The sequence below is a fragment of the Salmo trutta genome, chromosome 15, assembly GCF_901001165.1.
Source record: "Salmo trutta chromosome 15, fSalTru1.1, whole genome shotgun sequence".
Lineage (NCBI taxonomy): Eukaryota > Metazoa > Chordata > Actinopteri > Salmoniformes > Salmonidae > Salmo > Salmo trutta.
This window is the reverse complement of record NC_042971.1, coordinates 20,100,795-20,121,089: the sequence shown is the minus strand read 5'-3', so window position 1 is coordinate 20,121,089 and position 20,295 is coordinate 20,100,795. Positions and strand designations below refer to the sequence as shown.

General features: G+C 43.1%; 1 protein-coding gene across 2 annotated transcripts in view; it reads right to left on the bottom strand.

The window, feature by feature from the left end:
* LOC115148597 (transmembrane protein 132E) overlaps window positions 1-20,295 on the bottom strand; it is a 363,759-nt gene that overhangs the window by 9,404 nt on the left and 334,060 nt on the right. For both annotated transcript variants that reach the window (XM_029690639.1, XM_029690638.1), the window contains exon 8: window positions 7,850-8,044. In XM_029690639.1, coding sequence (XP_029546499.1) covers window positions 7,850-8,044 — 195 coding nt within the window. The remainder of the gene's footprint in view (window positions 1-7,849; window positions 8,045-20,295) is intronic.

Sequence of the window (20,295 nt, the reverse complement as noted above, 5' to 3'; positions counted from 1 at the left end):
TCCCAGTCCACGTGATCGAAGCAATCTTGAAGCATGGAATCCGATTGGTCGGACCAGCGTTGAACAGACCTGAGCACGGGCGTTTCCTGTTTTAGTTTCTGTCTATAGGCTGGGATAAGTGCTGCATTAAGTACTGCAGTGCATCTCCTCCTCATGGACTGCACCAGATTTGCCAGTTCTTGCTGTGAGATGTTACCCCACTCTTCCACCAAGGCACCTGCAAGTTCACGGAAATTTCTGGGGGGAATGACCCGAGCCCTCACCCTCTGATCCAACAGGTCCCATAAGTGCTCAATGGGATTGAGATCCGGGCTCTTCGCTGGCCATGGCAAAACACTGGCATTCCTGTCTTGCAGGAAATCACGCACAGAACGAGCAGTATGGCTGGTGGCATTGTCATGCTGGAGGGTCATGTCAGGATGAGCCTGCAGGAAGGGTACCACATGAGGGAGGAGGATGTCTTCCCTGTAACGCACAGCGTTGAGATTGCCTGCAATGACAACAAGCTCAGTCCGATGATGCTGTGACACACCACCCCAGACCATGACGGACCCTCCACCTCCAAATAGATCCTGCTCCTGAGTACAGGCCTCGGTGTAACGCTCAGTCCTTTGACGATAAACGCGAATCCGACCATCACCCCTGGTGAGATAAAACCGCGACTTGTCAGTGAAGAGCACTTTTTGCCAGTCCTGTCTGGTCCAGCGACGGTGGGTTTGTGCCCATAGGCGACGTTGTTGTCGGTGATGTCTGGTGAGGACCTGCCATACAACAGGCCTACAAGCCCTCAGTCCAGCCTCTCTCAGCCTATTAAGGACAGTCTGAGCATTGATGGAGTGATTGTGCTTTCCTGGTATAACTCGGACAGTTGTTGCCATCCTGTACCTGTCCCGCAGGTGTGATGTTCGGATGCACTGATCCTGTGCAGGTGTTGTTACACATGGTCTGCCACTGCGAGGACGATCAGCTGTCCGACCTGTCTCCCTGTAGCGCTGTCTTAGGCGTCTCACAATACGGACATTGCAATTTATTGCACTGGCCACATCTGCAGTCCTCATGCCTCCTTGCAGCATGCCTAAGGCACGTTCACGCAGATGAGCAGGGACCCTGGGCATCTTTCTTTTGGTGTTTTTCAGAGTCAGTAGAAAGGCCTCTTTAGTGTCCTAAGTTTTCCTAACTGTGACCTTAATTGCCTACCCTCTGTAAGTTGTTAGTGTCTTAACGACCGTTCCACAGATGCATGTTCATTAATTGTTTATGGTTCATTGAACAAGCATGGGAAACAGTGTTTAAACACTTTACAATGAAGATCTGTGAAGTTATTTGGATTTTTACAAATTATCTTTGAAAGACAGGGTCCTGAAAAAGGGTGTTTCTTTTTTTTGCTGAGTTTAGTTTATGGCTCATTCATTTATATAGTAAAAGAGGGGATGTTTAACAGACGCAGTGGTGGAGGATTTTCCTGTGAAACAGAATCAAATGATGTGAAATAGCTTGAGAACCCCTCTGAGAGTTCCACTGGCAGAGGGATTGACTGCTTTTTATGGCCCAGGCCCAGATAGCACTTTAAGACAATACATTACCCTAATTACATTTTAAGGTGCCAAGCAGCGAAAGGCGAGATAAATTGTAATTTAATGCCAGGGCCTGATGGTAGAGTTTTTTTGGCCAGAGCAAAGAGAGAGTTGGTAAAGAAACAATAGCCATTGTCCCCCAATTGCCTAGCCATTGAAACCTGGCTGTGTTCTCTCGTCATGGGGAATATGAACGAACACGGCCCAAGTGCGGAAAACACAGTGTGATCCGGCTTCTCAGGAAAAGGTGGACTTGTGGCCAATTATTTCTTTGTGAGGATTAGAGAAACCAAAGTCCCCAGTTGCCATCGTTGCCAGGCTCAAACACGACAGAAATAAGACCACATTCCTCTGCCTCTTATTAAACAACATTTATTTTCCTTGTATGATGTGACATTCCCTGGGAGTTTTTCGTAATAAATCAGATTTTTTTCCCCCCGCGCCCGTGTCTTGGGGGGCTGTTTGGGTGCAGCACAGCATTAAGGCAAATAGGTTAATGAGCAGTACGAGCATCAACAGTCCGTCTTGTGGATGTGTGCTGCTTCCCCACAGATGTTCCTTGTAACTTTTTCAAGATCAATTCCAGGATCATATTAGCGGACTGGATGCAGTGTTACAAACAGTAAGACCAATTAGAGAGAACGTTTCCCTATGGAAATCAATGTGTTATGCAGGTAAGAAAGACACTTCAACAGTAGTTGTTTTGCCAGCTGTAGACACTCTTGCGTTAAATCAAGGTATTAAAATAACTTAGATTGAATTAAGTGTCAGTTCAGATGTCAGTCTCCATAAGCAACTGCTTTTGTCTTACGCTTTTGCCGCTTTCAAGGAGTGGGACACTAATTCAGACGCTTATAAGAAATCCCGCTACGACCTCCGACGAACATCAAACAGGCAAAGCATCAACGCAGGACTAAGATCAAATCCTACTACGTCGGCTCAGATGTTCGTCGGGTGTGGCAGTGCTAGCAAACTATCACAGTTTACAAAGGGAAACCCAGTCGCGAGCATACCAGATAAGCTGAATGCCTTTTATGCTCGCTTCGAGGCAAGCAACACTGACCCATGCATGACTGCACCAGCTGTTCCGGACGACTGTGAGATCTCATTCTCCGTAGCTGATGTAAGAACTTTAAACAGGTTAATATTCACAAGGCCGCTGGGCCAGATGGATTACCAGGATGCATACTCAGAGCACGCGCTGATCAGCTGGCAAGTGTCTTCACTGACATTTTCAACCTCTCTCTGACCCTATCTGTAACACCTACATGTTTCAAGCTGACCACCATAGTCCCTGTGCCCAAGAATGCCAAGGTAACCTGTCTAAATGACTATTGCATCGTTGCACTCACATCTGTAGCCAAGAAATGCTTTGGCTCACATCAACACCCTCATCCCAGACACCCTGGACCCAGTCCAATTAGCATACCGCCCAAACAGATCCACAGATGACACAATCTCAATTGCACATCTCTATAAATATCTATTGCACATCCAGTCCGCTGCCCCCTTCCACCTGGATAAGAGGAACGCCTATGTGAGAATGTATGTAAGTGTATCTCTAAGCTCAGGACCCTGGGACTGAACACCTCCCACTGCAACTGGAGCCTGGACTTCCTGACGGGCCACCCCCAGGTGGTGAGGGTAGACAACAACAAATCTGCCACGTTGACCCTCGACACAGGGGCCCATGAAGGGTGTGTGTTTATTCCCCTACTGTACTCCCTATTCACCCACGACTGTGTGACCGCGCACGACTCCAACACCCTCATTACATTTGCTTACTACGACGACGATAAGACAGCCTATAAGGATTAAGTCAGTGACCTGGCAGTGTCGTGCCAGGACAACAAACCTCTACCTCAATGTCATCAAGACAAAGGAGCTAATCACGGACTAGAGGAAACGGAGGGCTGAGCACACCCCCATCCACATTGTGAAGCAGGTCGAGAGCTTACATTTACATTTTAGTCATTTAGCAGACGCTCTTATCCAGAGCGACTTACAGTAGTGAGTGCATACATTTCATTTAATTTCTTTCTTCTTTTTTTGTACTGGCCCCCCGTGGGACTCGAACCCACAACCCTGGCGTTGCACACACCATGCTGGCATTGCAAACACCATGCTCTACCAACTGAGCCACAGGGAAGGCGATACGACGACTTCAAGTTCCTCAGTGCCCACATCACTAAGGAATTTACATGATCCAAACACACTAACACAGTTGGGATGGCACGACAAATACCTCTTCCCCCTCAAATCTTAAAAAGTTATCCAGCTGCACCATTGAGAGCATCATGGCTGGCTGCATCACGGCTTGGTATGGCAACACCTTGCCATCCGACTGCAAGGCACTACAGAGGGTAGTGTGTACAGCCCAGTACATCACTGGGGTCGAGCTCAATGCTATTCAGGATCTCTGTACCAGGCGGTGTCAGAGGAAGGCCCTAACAACTTGTCATAGACTGTTCTGTCTGCTACCGGATGGCAAGCGGAAGCAGAGAGTCTGGAAACAACAGGACCCTGAACAGCTTCTACCCCCAAGCCATAAGACTGCTAAATAGTTAACCAAATAGCTACCCGGACTATCTGCATTGAACCCCCTTTGAACTAACTCTTTTGACTCATCACAAACGCTGCTGCTTATTATCTATCCTGTTGCCTAGTCACTTCACCCCTACTTGTATGTACATATAGTGCCTTCAGAAAATATTCAGACCCCTTGACCTTTTACACACTATTACATTACAGCCTTAACCTATTTTCTTTGTATGATCAGCAATCTACACACAATACAAGGCAAAACCAGGTTTTTAGAAATGTTTGCAAATGTATTAAAAATATAAACAGATACCTTAAGACCCTTTGCTTTGAGACTCGAAATTGAGCTCCGGTGCAAACTGTTTCCATTGATAATCCTTGAGATGTTTCTACAACTTGATTGGCATCCACCTGTGGTAAAATTGAATTGATTGGACATAATTGGGAATTGCACACACGTCTATACAAGGTCGCACAGTTGACAGTGCATGTCAGAGCCATGAGTTCGAACCAAGCCATGAGTTCGAAGGAATTGTGTCGAGGCACAGATCTGGGGAAGAGTACCAAAAAATGTCTGCAGCATTGAAAATCACCAAGAACACAGTGGCCTCCATCATTCTAACATGGAAGAAGTTTGGTACCACCAACACTCTTCCTAAAGCTGGCCGCCCGGCAAAACTGAACAATCGGGGGAGCAGGGCCTTTGTCAGGGAGGTGAACAAGAACCCAATGGTCACTCTGACAGAGCTCTAGAGTTCCTCTGTGGAGATGGGATAACATTCCAGAAGGACAACCATCTCTGTAGCACTCCACCAATCAGGCCTTTATGGTAGAGTGGCCACACGGAAGCCACTCCTCAGTAAAAGGCACATGACAGCCCGCTTGGAGTTTGCCTAAAGGCACCTAAAGTCTCTCAGACTATGAGAAACAAGATTCTCTGGTCTGATGAAACCAATATTAAACTCTTTGGCCTGAATGCCAGGTGTCACGGCTGGAGGAAACCTGGTACCATCCCTACGGTAAAGCATGGTGGTGGCAACATCATGAGGTGGGGATGTGGGGAGACTAGTCAGGATCAAGGCAAAGATGAACGGAACATAGTACAGAAAGATTATGGATGAAAGCCTGCTCCAGAGCGCTCAGGACCTCAGACTGGGGTGAAGGTTCACCTTCCAACATGACAACGACCCTAAGCGCACAGCCAAGATAATGCAGTAGTGGCTTCGGGACGAGTCTCTGAATGTCCTTGAGTGGCCCAGCCAGAGCCCGGACTTGAACCCAATCGAACATCTCAGGAAAGACCTGAAAATAGCTGTGCAGCAACACTCCCCATCCAACCTTATAGAGCTTGAGAGGATCTGCATAGAAGAATGGGAGAAAATCCCAAATCAAAATATAATATTTTAGATTCTTCAAAGTAGCCACCCTTTGCCTTGATGACAGCTTTGCACACTCGTGGCATTCTCTCAACCAGCTTCATGAGGTAGTCACCTGGAATGCATTTAAATGAACAGGTGTGCCTTATTAAAAGTTAATTTGTGGAATTTCTTTCCACCTTAATGTGATTGAGCCAATCAGTTGTGTTGTGACATGGTAGGGGTGTTATACAGAAGATAGCCCTATTTGGTAAAAGACCAAGCCCATATTATGGCAAGAACAGGTCAAATAAGCAAAGCGAAACGACAGTCCATCATTACTTTAAGACATGAAGATCAGTCAATACGGAACATTTCAAGAACTTCGAAAGTTTCTTCAAGTGCAGTCACAAAAACCAAGCGTTATAATGAAACGGGCTCTCATGAGGACCGCCACAGGAAAGGAAGACCCAGAGTTACCTCTGCTGCAGAGGATAAGTTCACTAGAGTTACCAGCTCAAATGAATGCTTCACAGAGTTCAAGTAACAGACACATCTCAACATCAACTGTTCAGAGGAGTCATGGTCGAATTGCTGCAAAGAAACCACTACTAAAGGACACCAATAAGAAGAAGAGACTTGGCTTGGGCCAAGAAACACGAGCAACGGACATTAGACCGGTGGAAATCTGTCCTTTCGGTCTGATGAGTCCAAATTTGAGGTTTTTGGTTCCAACCGAGGTTTGATGGTGTGGTGGTCTTTTGCTGGTGACACTGTCTGTGATTTATTTAGAATTCAAGGTACACTTAACCAGCAACACTACCACAGCCTTCTGCAGCTCCAGGCTGTGCACAGGCTATTTGACCAAGAAGGAGAGTGATAGAGTGCTGCATCAGATGACCTGGCCTCCACAATCACCCGGCCTCAACCCAATTGAGATGGTTCGGGATGAGTTTGACTGCAGAGTGAAGGAAAAGCAGCCAACAAGTGCTCAGCATATGTGGGAACTCCTTCAAGACTGTTGGAAAAGCATTCCAGGTGAAGCTGGTTGAGAGAATGCCAAGAGTGTGCAAAGCTGTCATCAAGGCAAAGGGTGGCTACTTTGAAGAATCTCAAATATAAAATATACTTTGATTTGTTCAACACTTTTTTGGTTACTACATGATTCTCTGTGTTATTTCATAGTTTTGATGTCTTCACTAATATTCTACAATGTAGAAAATAGTAAAAATAAAGAAAAACCCTTTATTGAGTAAGTGTGTCCAAACTTTTGACTGGTACTGTACCTCAATTACCTTGTACCCCTGCACGTCGACTAGGTACTGGTAACCCGTGTATATATCCAAGTTATCGTTACTCATTGTGTATGTATTCCTCGTGTTATTATCTTGCTATTATTTTTCTCTCTGGATTGTTGGGAAGCGCCCTTAAGTTAGCATTTCACTGTTAGTCTACACTTGTTGTTTACGAAGCATGTGACAAATAACATTTGATATCTGTATGTAAAGGCTTGCATATACATTTCCTTCGCTTTAAATAGGCATATTACGTTATGTACTGTACTCAGTACTGTATGTTTAGTTTAATAAACTGAACATCCTTTAGTTGTTTTCCTTGAAGTTATCTATACAATGGTCTTCATCAGGACGTACAACGGCATGAGGCGAAAGTCAAGGCTATAACTGTGGTTGACAAACTTACTAACCCGACACACATGTACGATGAATGATTTGCATATATGATATGTATGATAGTCGTTCACTAAGGAACATTCATAAAGACCCGCTGTACAACCCACTCCAAATAATGGTGGTGGTCAAGCTGAAATACCTTGAGAAAAGGAATATGAATGAAAAGAATGTCCTCTTGACACCAATTAGTTAAAATATGGTATAAATGGCTTTCAATGTAAAGAGGTACTATATAGAGAGAGAAATTGCTACAGTACAGTGTTATGTTCGCTGGAATGACCTTCCTCCAAAGTTGTGTGAAGGCATGTACTGGCACAGTCAGACACTTACCATGGCAATGCCTTCTGTAATTTCAGGCAGCTAATTTGACAATGTTTATCATTTTGACCTGACAATGTCTTCTGTCATTGAGTATCTTTGAGGGCCAAAATAAAGTGGGTCTGTACATTGAAGAAGAGCTTTTGGTTCTATGAGTCAGGCAGTTCCTGTGGTGTTCTATTAACCCCATCAAAAGACGTGAAGCTGAATATGTACCTTGGTGAAAATAAACTCACCTATACTCACCTGAGAACCAAACAATATGATGACAGGTGGCTTATGTATATAAACATATACTTACTGACATCCACATGTAAGCTTAGTGACATCCACACGTATCATCTTATCTATTAGTATATTAGAATAGTACCTGCTTTGGTGCAGTAAGTGTCTGCAGGCCAGTTGCCTTGGCAACCATAGTGTGACTGTTGCCAGGGCTGGGCTGTATTGACAGAGCAAGTCCAGAGATAGCATGGACGCGAAGTTCCAAGATGGAGACTTTCTCGTCGGTGACGGAAAACAGCGTCTCTCCCAACATGGCCTCCACGGCGAGTGGAGACTCCACCTGCAAACAACAAGAGACCATTTGACTGTCACACCAATCATTTTGTGTCATGACAGATGGAAATACAGGCAAGTGGGATGGCATGTACATGAATGCGTCTGTCTGTGCATCTGTCTTTCTGTCCGCCTTGTGTGTGTGTGATATATACACTGCTCAAAAAAATAAAGGGAACACTTAAACAACACAATGTAACTCCAAATCAATCACACTTCTGTGAAATCAAACTGTCCACTTAGGAAGCAACACTGATTGACAATAAATTTCACATGCTGTTGTGCAAATGGAATAGACAACAAGTGGAAATTATAGAAAATTAGCAAGACACCCCCAATAAAGGAGTGGTTCTGCAGGTGATAACCACAGACCACTTCTCAGTTCCTATGCTTCCTGGCTGATGTTTTGGTCACTTTTGAATGCTGGCGGTGCTTTCACTCTAGTGGTAGCATGAGACGGAGTCTACAACCCACACAAGTGGCTCAGGTAGTGCAGCTCATCCAGGATGGCACATCAATGCGAGCTGTAGCAAGAAGGTTTGCTGTGTCTGTCAGCGTAGTGTCCAAAGCATGGAGGCGCTACCAGGAGACAGGCCAGTACATCAGGAGACGTGGAGGAGGCCGTAGGAGGGCAACAACCCAGCAGCAGGACCGCTACCTCCGCCTTTGTGCAAGAAGGAGCAGGAGAAGCACTGCCAGAGCCCTGGAAAATGACCTCCAGCAGGCCACAAATGTGCATGTGTCTGCTCAAACGGTCAGAAACAGACTCCATGAGGGTGGTATGAGGGCCCGACGTCCACAGGTGGGGGTTGTGCTTACAGCCCAACACCGTGCAGGACGTTTGGCATTTGCCAGAGAACACCAATATTGGCAAATTCGCCACTGGCGCCCTGTGCCCTTCACAGATGAAGCAGGTTCACACTGAGCACGTGACAGACGTAACAGAGTCTGGAGACGCCGTGGAGAACGTTCTGCTGCCTGCAACATCCTCCAGCATGACCGGTTTGGCGGTGGGTCAGTCATGGTGTGGGGTTGCATTTCTTTGGGGGGCCGCACAGCCCTCCATGTGCTCGAGAGAGGTAGCCTGACTGCCATTAGGTACTGAGATGAGATCCTCAGACCCCTTGAGAGACCATATGCTGGTGCGGTAGGCCCTGGGTTCCTCCTAATGCAAGACAATGCTAGACCTCATGTGGCTGGAGTGTGTCAGCAGTTCCTGCAAGAGGAAGGCATTGATGCTATGGACTGGCCCGCCCGTTCCCCAGACCTGAATCCAATTGAGCACATCTGGGACATCATGTCTCGCTCCATCCACCAACGCCACGTTGCACCACAGACTGTCCAGGAGTTGGCGGATGCTTTAGTCCAGGTCTGGGAGGAGATCCCTCAGGAGACCATCCGCCACCTCATCAGGAGCATGCCCAGGCGTTGTAGGGAGGTCATACAGGCACGTGGAGGCCCACACACTACTGAGCCTCATTTTGGCTTGTTTAAAGGACATTACATCAAAGTTGGATCAGCCTGTAGTGTGGTTTTCCAATTTAATTTTGAGTGTGACTCCAAATCCAGACCTCCATGGGTTGATAAATTGGATTTCCATTGATTATTTTTGTGTGATTTTGTTGTCAGCACATTCAACTATGTAAAGAAAAAAGTATTTAATATTATTATTTCTTTCATTCAGATCTAGGATGTGTTGTTTAAGTGTTCCCTTTATTTTTTTGAGCAGTATAAGTCACTTGAGCCAAAACATACACACAGGAGACCGGATGATGACCATGCTGCCATTAACAGCCTCCCAGGGCTCTAAAATAATATTTGCTAACCACCAAATGGGTGGTTAGCAAAAAACTTTTGAATCCATCGGATAGCCTCAGGGCACAAAATACAACATAAAAACCCCACCCATCTCGAGCTAATCCTGGAGCCTTGACAGGTCTGCCTCTATTTGGGGAAAACTGGCGACTGGCTTTTCTCATTATCCAAATAGCTTATTCACCTTTTACTTACTAAATTTTTTATTTAACCAAGGTCTCTTTTACAGATGAGCCCCGTAATTACAAAAAATATACATACAGTATCAATACACTACGAAAAGCGAAACAGAGATACAAAACACAATCATAGAAAACAAACACATTATTCAGAAAAAAGGTCCTCAATCAGCCATCTGAATTGCCCTAGAGGCACAAATCATCAAATTTTAGAGAGTTTGGGAGATTATTCCATAAGTAAGGTGCAAAAAACCTAAAAGCCGATTTACCTAACTCAGTGGAGATGGAAGGGATCTCCAGAGTTAGCCATCCCTGAGACCACGTCTGGTAGCTCGTACGTCCGTATGTTCACAATGAAGTAAGGTACAGAAGTTGTGCAAGAGGGCTTTAAAACAAAAAGGGTGCAATGCATCGATCTACAAGACTTCAGAGGGCCAGCCTACTTTCTGTGACAGAATGCATTGATGTGTACCGAACCTTTCGCCCACTATAAAGCGTAGTGCGCTACGATAAACTGCGTCCAATGGCTTCACTATAGTGGCATCTGCCTTCATATAGATGATATTGCCATAATCTATAACCGATATGAATGTTGATTGAATGATTTGTTTTCTGCTATCCAACTGGCGGCCTGCTGGTGATTTTATTTGTCCCCCCCTCTCCAGTTTTCATAAAAAAATTATCTCCAAGTGATTTTAATTTGGGAAATCTATTCCAAAGTATTCCCACGCGCAATAGAGAGATATACACTCAGTGGACAGTGTATTAGGTACACCACCCCGTTCACAAAAATGGTTAGGTCCTACAGACAGTGAGTCAGGTGGTGGTGGCTTGCTATATAAAGCAGGCAGACAGGCATCGCGGCATTCAGTTACTGTTCGATTGAACGCTAGATTGGGCAAAACTAGTGACCTATGCGACTTTGATCGTGGTATGATCGTCGGTGCCAGGCACGCTGGTTCCAGAGTCTCAGAAACGGCCAGTCTCCTGGGTTTTTCACGCACGATAGTGTCTTGGTTTTACTGAGAATGGTGTGACAAACAAAAAACATCCAGTCAGCGGCAGTCCTGTGGGCAAAAGCAGCTCGTTGATGAGAGGTCGAAGAAGAATGGCAAGAATCGTGCAAGCTAACAGGCAGGCCACAAACAGGGAAATAACGGCACAGTAGTGGTGTGCAGAACAGCATCTCGGAATGCACAACTTGTCAGTCCTCGTCAAGGATGGGCTATTGCAGCAGACAAGAAGAAGCGGCTCAAGTGGGCACGCAATCACCAACACTGGAAATTGAGTGGAAAAACATTGCCTGGTCAGACAAATCCCGGTTCCTGTTGAGTCATGCTGATGGAAGAGTTAGGATATGGCGGCGTAAGCAGCATGAGTCCATGGCCTCATCCTGCCTGTTGTCAACAGCACAGGTGTGGGGAATGTTTTCAAGGCACATGTTAGGTCCCTTGATACCAATTGAGCAACGTTTACATTCCCCAAAGAATTCAGGCTGTTCTGGAGGCAAAGGGGGGTCCGGCCAGGTACTAGATGGGTGTACCTAATGAACTGTATGACCTCAAGAAGTGTATATGTCATCGTATACAAATGTAAGCAAGTTTTGAAATTATTATGCTTCAGTCAAATATGATATCTGTTTGGGCTTCTTGAGGTCAATTTGCAGTCTACAAATTAGTTGTAATTATGTTCCGGCCCCCTGACCATCCACTCAAGAAAGAATTGGTCCGCAGCTGAATCTAGTTTATGATCCCTGCTATAAAGGAAGGCATGTTAATTCTTAACCTTGTTAACGAACTCATCAATATGTTTTTTTAAAGATAGCTTTTCATCAATCCAGATGCAAGCGGGGACACGATCAATGTGGGCACCATTCAATGTACATATGCATAAATCATTAGATACATTTTTGAGTGTTTTGGAAAATAACGCATACTTGGTTTTACCTGCATTAATTACCAATTTCAGTTCAACAAAAGTTTTCTGCAAAGCAATAAAAAGATTGTATCTCCAAAAGAGCCTGGTCAATCATTGGGGCAATATCATGCACAAAAGTGTCATCGGCATACATTGTCGCTGGGTGAGTACATCTGACAATGTGCTCTCCCGTCCATTGGACATTTTGTCTGCAGGAGCTCGCTCTTTTACCACTCGTTCCACTCGTCCAAGTGCCGATGTATTTGTGGCATGATGTGAACAGTACGAATTTGTGTCACTACCAAAGTCTAATGGTTTTAAATTACTGTTTTGTATTGTCTGGAAACTCACTTGTAGACTTCACTTGCAGTAGGTCTCTTAAAAAAGAGAAGCCGTGCAAGGTTATTAAACAGAGGTGCCTAGTTATTCTTCTTTTGTTGATATCAGGTAACGTTCAGCCTAACCCTGGCCCTGATATGCAATGTCTCCAAACCCCCTCTGATTTTAAATCTAGATCTGGTTTTGGTATTTTTCATTTAAATGTACGCATGTTGTCAAAAATGGATGGGGTAAGGATTTGGGCTAAATCAACTGATGCTGATGTAATTGTGTTTTCTGAAACCTGGCTCAGCAAGTCTGTTCTTGATAAGGATATTTGTATAAATGGTTACAGTGTGTATCGCAGTTAAGAAAGGTGGGGGTGTGGCTATATATGTAAAAACGGAATTCCCTGTGTGGCAAAGTCTGAAACTATTTGTAAACAGTTGGAATTTCTTGCTTTGAATATTGAGGTTTCAAAGGGTCTTTCTATAACTGTGATTGGCTGTTATAGACCCCCCTCTGCTCTCGGTGATGCATTTTCTTCTCTGATGTACCTTGTGTCTTAACTTCTTTACAGTGAAATGATCTTGATTGGTGATCTCAACTGGTGTTGGTTAATGCCGGTGTCTGATGATTTAAAAATGTTTTGTAATTCTATGAATCTTACCCAGTTGATTAACTCACCCACTCACCCAAATCTAAAATGCCCAGATAAATCTACCCTGATTGATTTGATATTGACAAATGTTCCACATAAATATTCTGCGGTTGGTGTTTTTTGTAATGATTTAAGTGACCATTGTGCTGTTGTTGCTGTTAGAAATACTAAGATTCCTAAGACAAACCCACGTTTTATTCGTAAGAGAAATCTGAAGTGTTTTAATGAGCAGGCTTTCTTTCATGATTTGTTTTATTTTGACTGGAGCAAGATTGAGCTTATCCCTGATGTGGAAACTGCCTAGAAATTCTTTCATGATGGTTTTCTCCAAATAGTAAACAGACATGCTCCATTCTGCAGGTTCAGGGTTAAAGGGAGGGATAATCCATGGTTTTCTTCTGAGCTGTCTTGTATTGTTCACGACTGTAACCTAGCCTGGGCTAAAGCAAGGAAATCGTGTTCTGAGGCTGATTTGCTTGTTTTTAGGCAGTTAGGAAACAAGTGTTATTTTCTTCTCAGGAAGGCCAAGTCTAAATATTTTATGTCTGTTACCACTGATAACCTGAATGACCCTAGAAAGTTTTGGAAGGCTATTAAGTCTATGTCTGGTAACAGTAATGTTAATGAATTACTGTCATGTGTTTTGAAGGACTCTGTTGCTGTATATGACAAAACTGAAATGCTGAATTCTTTCAATGAGCACTTTGTATCATCTGGTAGGCTGTTTGATTCAGTGTCCTCAGTCTCTGTACAACCTTGTGTGGATGAACCAGTGAGAGCTGGTCAAACTTTTAGCTTTTTGCCATTCTCAGTGCAGGTGGTACATAAAGCCCTGGAATCCTTAGATCAGAGAAAGCCTGCAGGTCCTGATCTTTTGGATCCCTGCTGTAACGGCTGTCTGAAGAGAGAGTAGACCAAGGCGCAGCGGAGTTAGTGTTCATCATAGTTATTTAATTACAACGAAGAGAACACTACAAAAAATAACAAATACACGACAGCAGAACAGTCCTTTTGGAAAAATCATTAAACAGAATCAATTACCCACAAAACACAAAGGAAAAACATGCTCCTTATGTGTGACTCCCAATCAGCAACAACGAGCTTCAGCTGTGCCTGATTGGGAGCCACACATGGCCCAAAACAAAGAAATACAAAAACATAGAGAAAGGAACATAGAACGCCCACCCAATGTAACACCCTGGCCTAACCAAAATAAAGAACAAAAAACCCCTCTCTATGGCCAGGGCGTTACACCTGCTTTTTAAATCTGGCAGCGGATTTCATAGCTGAACCACTTACATATCTGTTTAATCTAACCCTGGAATGTAACGAAATCCCAAAGATCTGGAAATCAGCATTTGTCCTGACACTTTTAAAAGGGGGAGATCCAACTCTTTTAAATAACTATAGGCCAATCTCAAAGCTGTCACCCCTGGTGAAAATACTTGAAACCCTTGTGAGTGAACAGCTAAAATAGTTTTTATTTACTAACTCTATTTTATCAATGTACCAATCGGGTTTCAGGAAGAAGCATAGCACAATCACAGCAGCCATGAAGGTTTTAAATGATATCACTGAAGCTCTTGACAAAAAACAGCATTGTGTCTCACTTTTTATTGATCTCTCTAAGGCTTTTGATACAGTTGATCATGCTATACTAAGGCAGAGATTGTCAAGTGTAGGTCTTTCAGAGCATGCAGTTGCATGGTTTGTTAACTATCTGTCTGATAGAACTCAGTGCACTCAATTTGATGGGCTTATGTTTGTTAAATTGTCTGTCTTTAATGGTGTGCCCCAAGGCTCTGTACTTGGTCCCCTCTTATTCACTATTTATATAAATAATTTAGACAAAAATGTGCAAAATGCGCAACTTCATTTTAATGCTGATGATACTGTTATTTACTGTTGTGCCTTGTTTCTTACAAAAGCTTTCCAGAACTTGCAAACTGCGTTTTATACTGTTCAACATACCTTGTGTCAATTAAAGCTTATTCTCAATACTGACAAAACTAAACTAATGGTGTTTTCTAAAGCAAGAAATAGACCTGTGAACCCTTCACCTATTACTACCTGTCAGGGCAAGGAGATTGAAGTTGTAACCTCATATAAATATCTTGGAATTTTGATTGATGATGGCCACTCTTTTAAAATGCATATTCAACAACTTACAAAAAAATTTAAGCTGAAATTGGGATTTTATTTTAGGAATAAGGCCTGTTTTTCTTTTGAAGCCAGGAGGCTAGTATCAGCTACATTTATGCCTTTACTAGACTATGGGGATATTTTATATATGAATGCTTCCGCTCAGTGTTTGAGATCAATTGACACCCTTTACCATGGCACTTTGAGATTTATTTTAAACTGCAAAACCCTTACGCACCACTGCACTTTGTATACCAGGGTTGGCTGGCCTTCTCTAGTCACTTGTAGACTCAGTCACTGGTATACTTTTATTTACAAAGCCATTTTGGGTTTACTACCTTTTTATTTGGCCATTTTTATTGTTCAGAAATGTGGTGGGTACTCTCTTCGTTCGCTGGACTTTATCCTGCTAACTGTTCCAAATGTCCGAACTGAATTTGGTAAAAGGGATTTTATGTACTCTGCACCATCGTCTTGGAACGCCTTACAAAATACTTTTAAACTGGAAGAACTTGTCCCGATTGGTATTTTTAAATCACTGATGAATGATCTTGAGACTGATTCCCTGACATGTCAATGTTTTTAATTTGCTGTTTTGATTTTGTTATACTCTTGTGAATTCTATGGTTTTTACTAGATTACTTGTAGTTTTTCATGTTGTTTGTCTGTAATTTTTGTATTGACTTGGTGCTGCCTATCATGGCCAGGACGCTCTTGAAAAAGAGATTTTAAATGTCAATGAGCCTTTCCTGGTTAAATAAAGGTTAAATATATATATATATTTTTAAATACAGGTGTATGTTAACTTTTTTTGCAGATAGACCATCACAGCCCTTCTCCCTCTTCAAAACAGCGATTCAAAAGTAGTATGATCCCTTTGGCACAGAGACAAAATTGTAATCCCGATCTGTTGATTATAGTGCGCTGAAAAGGCTGGACTGTCTGTGAAGGTGACGTCGACATAGAAAAGCACAGCGCCGTGTATCCCATGCTTTTTAGCTCCTTTTTATGATGCCTCACAAACCAGAGAGGACAATGCTTTCTTCTGATCCCAAGGTCTGTCGTCAGGGACTCCCAGATGCATATTCCCAGGATCAGATTTAACTAACATGCTGAAAGGGAGAGTTCCACATTGGCCATCCATCTCTATACGGCGCACTCATTTTTCTACCCTACGCTCATGAAAATGTAACAGCAGGGGACAAAAGTATATATTTTTTCTTTATTTAACTAGGCTAGTCAGTTAAGAACAAATTCTTATTTACAATGACGGCCTACACCAGCCAAACCCGTACGACGCTGGGCCAATTGTGCGCCGCCCTATGGGACTCCCAATCACGGCCGGTTGTGATACAGCCTGGATTCAAACCAGGGTGTCTGTAGTGACGCCTCTAGCACTGAGATGCAGTGCTTTAGACCGCTGCGCCACTCCGGAGCCAAATGAATAGATGATAATGCACTCTCAGCAGTACAGTTTCTTTTCTTGTGTTATGTGCCTGTATTTTCTCACTCTCATTTGAGTAGCCGACGCGGTAGCAGAAAATTATCAGGGTGAATAACAGAGCTCAGTTTTTGTTTGGCCAAAATGAATGTGGATAACTGATTCACAATGAAATGTGTAATTACAAACAGAAAAAAAATGGAATAAGGTACACATAATCCTAGGCATACAAATGGACCACTGCTATGGTTTCTGATGGCTAGGATAACACTAAGTGTTTCAGCAAAACATACATTTACATTTTGTTTTAAATAAAGTACATTTTAAGGCCACCCTTTTAAAATGTGGACTGTACGTATTGTATCTAGGTCAAAGCTAATGCAACACAAAATGTGACTCATACCACACATACAGTAGGTACATGCAGTACATAGGTTAGGATGCACTTCTCCTGTACTAATAACCATTATCAAGTGTTCCCTCACTCCGTCACAAGTGTGGAGCTGATAGAAATGGGTGTCTTTGGTTGTGTCCCAAATGGCACCCTATTCCCTATAAAGTGCATTGTTTTTTGTTTTATGGGCCCTAGTCAAAAGGATTGCACTAAATAGGGAATAGGGTACCATTTGGGACACAAACCATGGCTCCTGTCTCCTCGAGGCCACAGAAAGCTGAATGATAAAACATGTATACAGTGCCTTCAGAAAGTAATCACACCCATTGACTTTTCCCACATTTTGTTTTGTTACAGCCTGAATTGTAAATTGATCAAATTGAGATTTTTTGTCACCGGCCTACACACAATACCCCATAATGTCAAAGTGTAATTATGTTTTAGCAATTTTTACAAATTATAATTAAAAATGAATAACTGAAATGTCTTGAGTCAATAAGTATTCAACCTCTTTGTTATGTGCTGAACAAGTCACTTAATTAGTTGCATGGACTCACTCTGTGTGCAATAATAGTGTTAACAAGATTTTTGAATGACTGCTTTCTCTCTGTACCCCACACATACAAGGTCCCTCAGTCGATCAGTGAATTTCAAACACAGATTCAACCACAAAGACCATGGAGGTTTTCCAACGCATCGCAATGAAGAGCACCTATTGGTAGATAGGTACAAATAAAAAAAGCAGACATTGGATATCCCTTTGATCATGGTGAAGTTAATAATGACACTTTGGGTGGTGTATCAATACACCCAGTCACTACAAAGATACAGGCGTCCTTCTTAACTCAGTTGCCGGAGAGGAAGGAAAGTGCTCAGGGATTTAACCACGAGGCCAATGGTGACTTTAAAACAGTTACAGAGTTTAATAGCTGTGATACGACAAAACTGAGGATGGATCAACAACATTGAAGTTACTTAACAATATTAACCTAAATGGCAGAGTGAAAAGAAGGAAGCCTGAACGGCATAAAATATTTCAAAAACATGTATCCTGTTTGCAATAAAGTACTAAAGTAGCACCCCAAAAAATGTGGCAAATAAATTAATTTCATGTCCTGAATACAAAGCTTGGGGCAAATCCAACACAACATATCACTGAGTAGCACTAGGATTAGGTCGTTTTTAAGGAAAAAAATAAATGGAACAGAGATAAGCACAGACAAAATCCTAGAGGAAAACCTGGTTCAGTCTGCTTTCCAACAGACACTGAGAGACAAATTCACCTTCCAGCAGGACAATAACCTAAAACACAAGAACAAATATACACTGGAGTTGAAGGTTCCTAGTTACAGTTTTGACTTAAATCGGCTTGAAAATCTATGGCAAGACTTGAAAATAGCTGTCTAGCAATAATCAACAACCAACTTGACAGAGCTTTTTAAATATTGTACAATCCAGGTTTTCAAAGCACTTAGAGACTTACCCAGAAATACTCACAGCTATAATTGCTGTCAAAGGTGATTCTAACATGTATTGACTCAGGGCTGTAAATACTTATCTAAATTAGATATTTCTGTATTTCATTTTCAATACATTTGTAAAAATGTTGAGTATTGTGTGTTATTTTGAATTCAGGCTGTAACACAACAAAATGTGGAATAAGTCAAGGGGTATGAACACTTTCTGAAGGCACTGTATACAGTATACACTATATGATCAAAAGTATGTGGACACCTGCTCGTCAAACATCTCATTCCAAAAATCATGGGCATTAAATATGGAGTTTGTCCCCTCTTTGTTGCTATAACAGCCTCCACTCTTTTGTGAAGGGTTTCCACTAGGACCCCCAAGTGGCGCAGCAGTCTAAGGCACTGCATCTCAGTGCTTGAGGGGTCACTACAGACATCCTGGTTTGAATCCAGGCTGTATCACAACCGGCCGTGATTGGGAGACCCATAGGGCGGCGCACAATTGGCCCAGCGTCGTCCGGGTTTGGCCGGTGTAGGACGTCATTTTAAATAATAATTTGTTCTGAATAGTCTAGAATGTCATTGTATGATGTAGCATTAAGATTTTCCTTCCCCTGAACTAAGGGGCCGAGCCTGAACCATGAAAAACAGCACCAGACCATTATTCCTCCTCCACCAAACTTTACAGTTGGCACTATGCATTGGGGCAGGTAGCGTTCTCCTGGCATCCGCCAAACCCGGATTTGTCTGTCTGATGCCAGTTCGTGAAGCGTGATTCATCACTCCAGAGAACAGATTTCCAGTGCTCCAGAGTCCAATGGCGGCGAGCGTTACACCACTTGAGCCAACCCTTGGCATTGCGTATGGTTTTCTTAGGCTTGTGTGCGGCTGCACGGCCATGGAAACCCATTTCATGAAGTTCCCAACGAACAGTTACCGTGCTGATGTTGCTTCCAGAGGCAGTTTGTGAGTGTTGCAACTGAGGACAGACAATTTTTAAGTGCTACGCACTTCAGTACTTGGCGGTCCTGTTCTGTGAGTATGGCCTACCACGTCGCGGCTGAGCCGTTGCTGCTCCTAGACGTTTCCACTTCACAATAACAGCACTTACAGTTGACCGGGGCAGCTCTAGCAGGGCAGAAATTTGACGAACTGACCTGTTGGAAAGGTGGCATCCTATGACGGTGTCCTGTTGAAAGTCACTTAGCTTTTCAGTAAGGCCCTTCTACTGGCAATGTTTGTCTATGGAGATTGCATGGCGGTGTGCTCGATTTTATACCCTTCAGCAACGGGTGTTGCTGAAATAGCCAATCCACTAATATGAAGGGTTGTCCACATACTTTTGTATATATAGTGTATATAGACTAATTGAGTGATTAAGTACCGTAATTTCCGGACTATAAGCCGCAACTTTTTCCCCACGCTTTGAACCTCGCGGCTTAAACAATGACGCGGCTAATATATGGATTTTTCCCGCTTTCAATTTTTTTTGAAAGGAGATGACTTCAGTGGTTTCGGCGCACAGGAGGAGGAAGATAGTGACCAATGACTTTCTTGGTAGGCTACTGTTTACTGCAAACATTTTTTTAGTTACAAGCCGTGTTTCGTTAAAGCCTATTTATTTTTGTTACAAGCCGTGTTTCGTTAAAGCCTATTTATTTTTGTTACAAGCCATGTTTCGTTATAACCTGTGTAAAGTTAATTTGTTTCAATGTACCGGTAGGCACCTGCGGCTTATAGACATGTGCGGCTTATTTATGTTGAAAATAATATATATTTTTAAATTCAGTGGGTGCGGCTTATATTCAGGTGCGTTCAATAGTCCGGAAATTACGGTAATGTCTCTCAGAACTGTGTAAACAATACAAAATCTGACTCTTACACCCTTCGTAGTGCCGTACTTTTAGCTAAAGAAATAATTA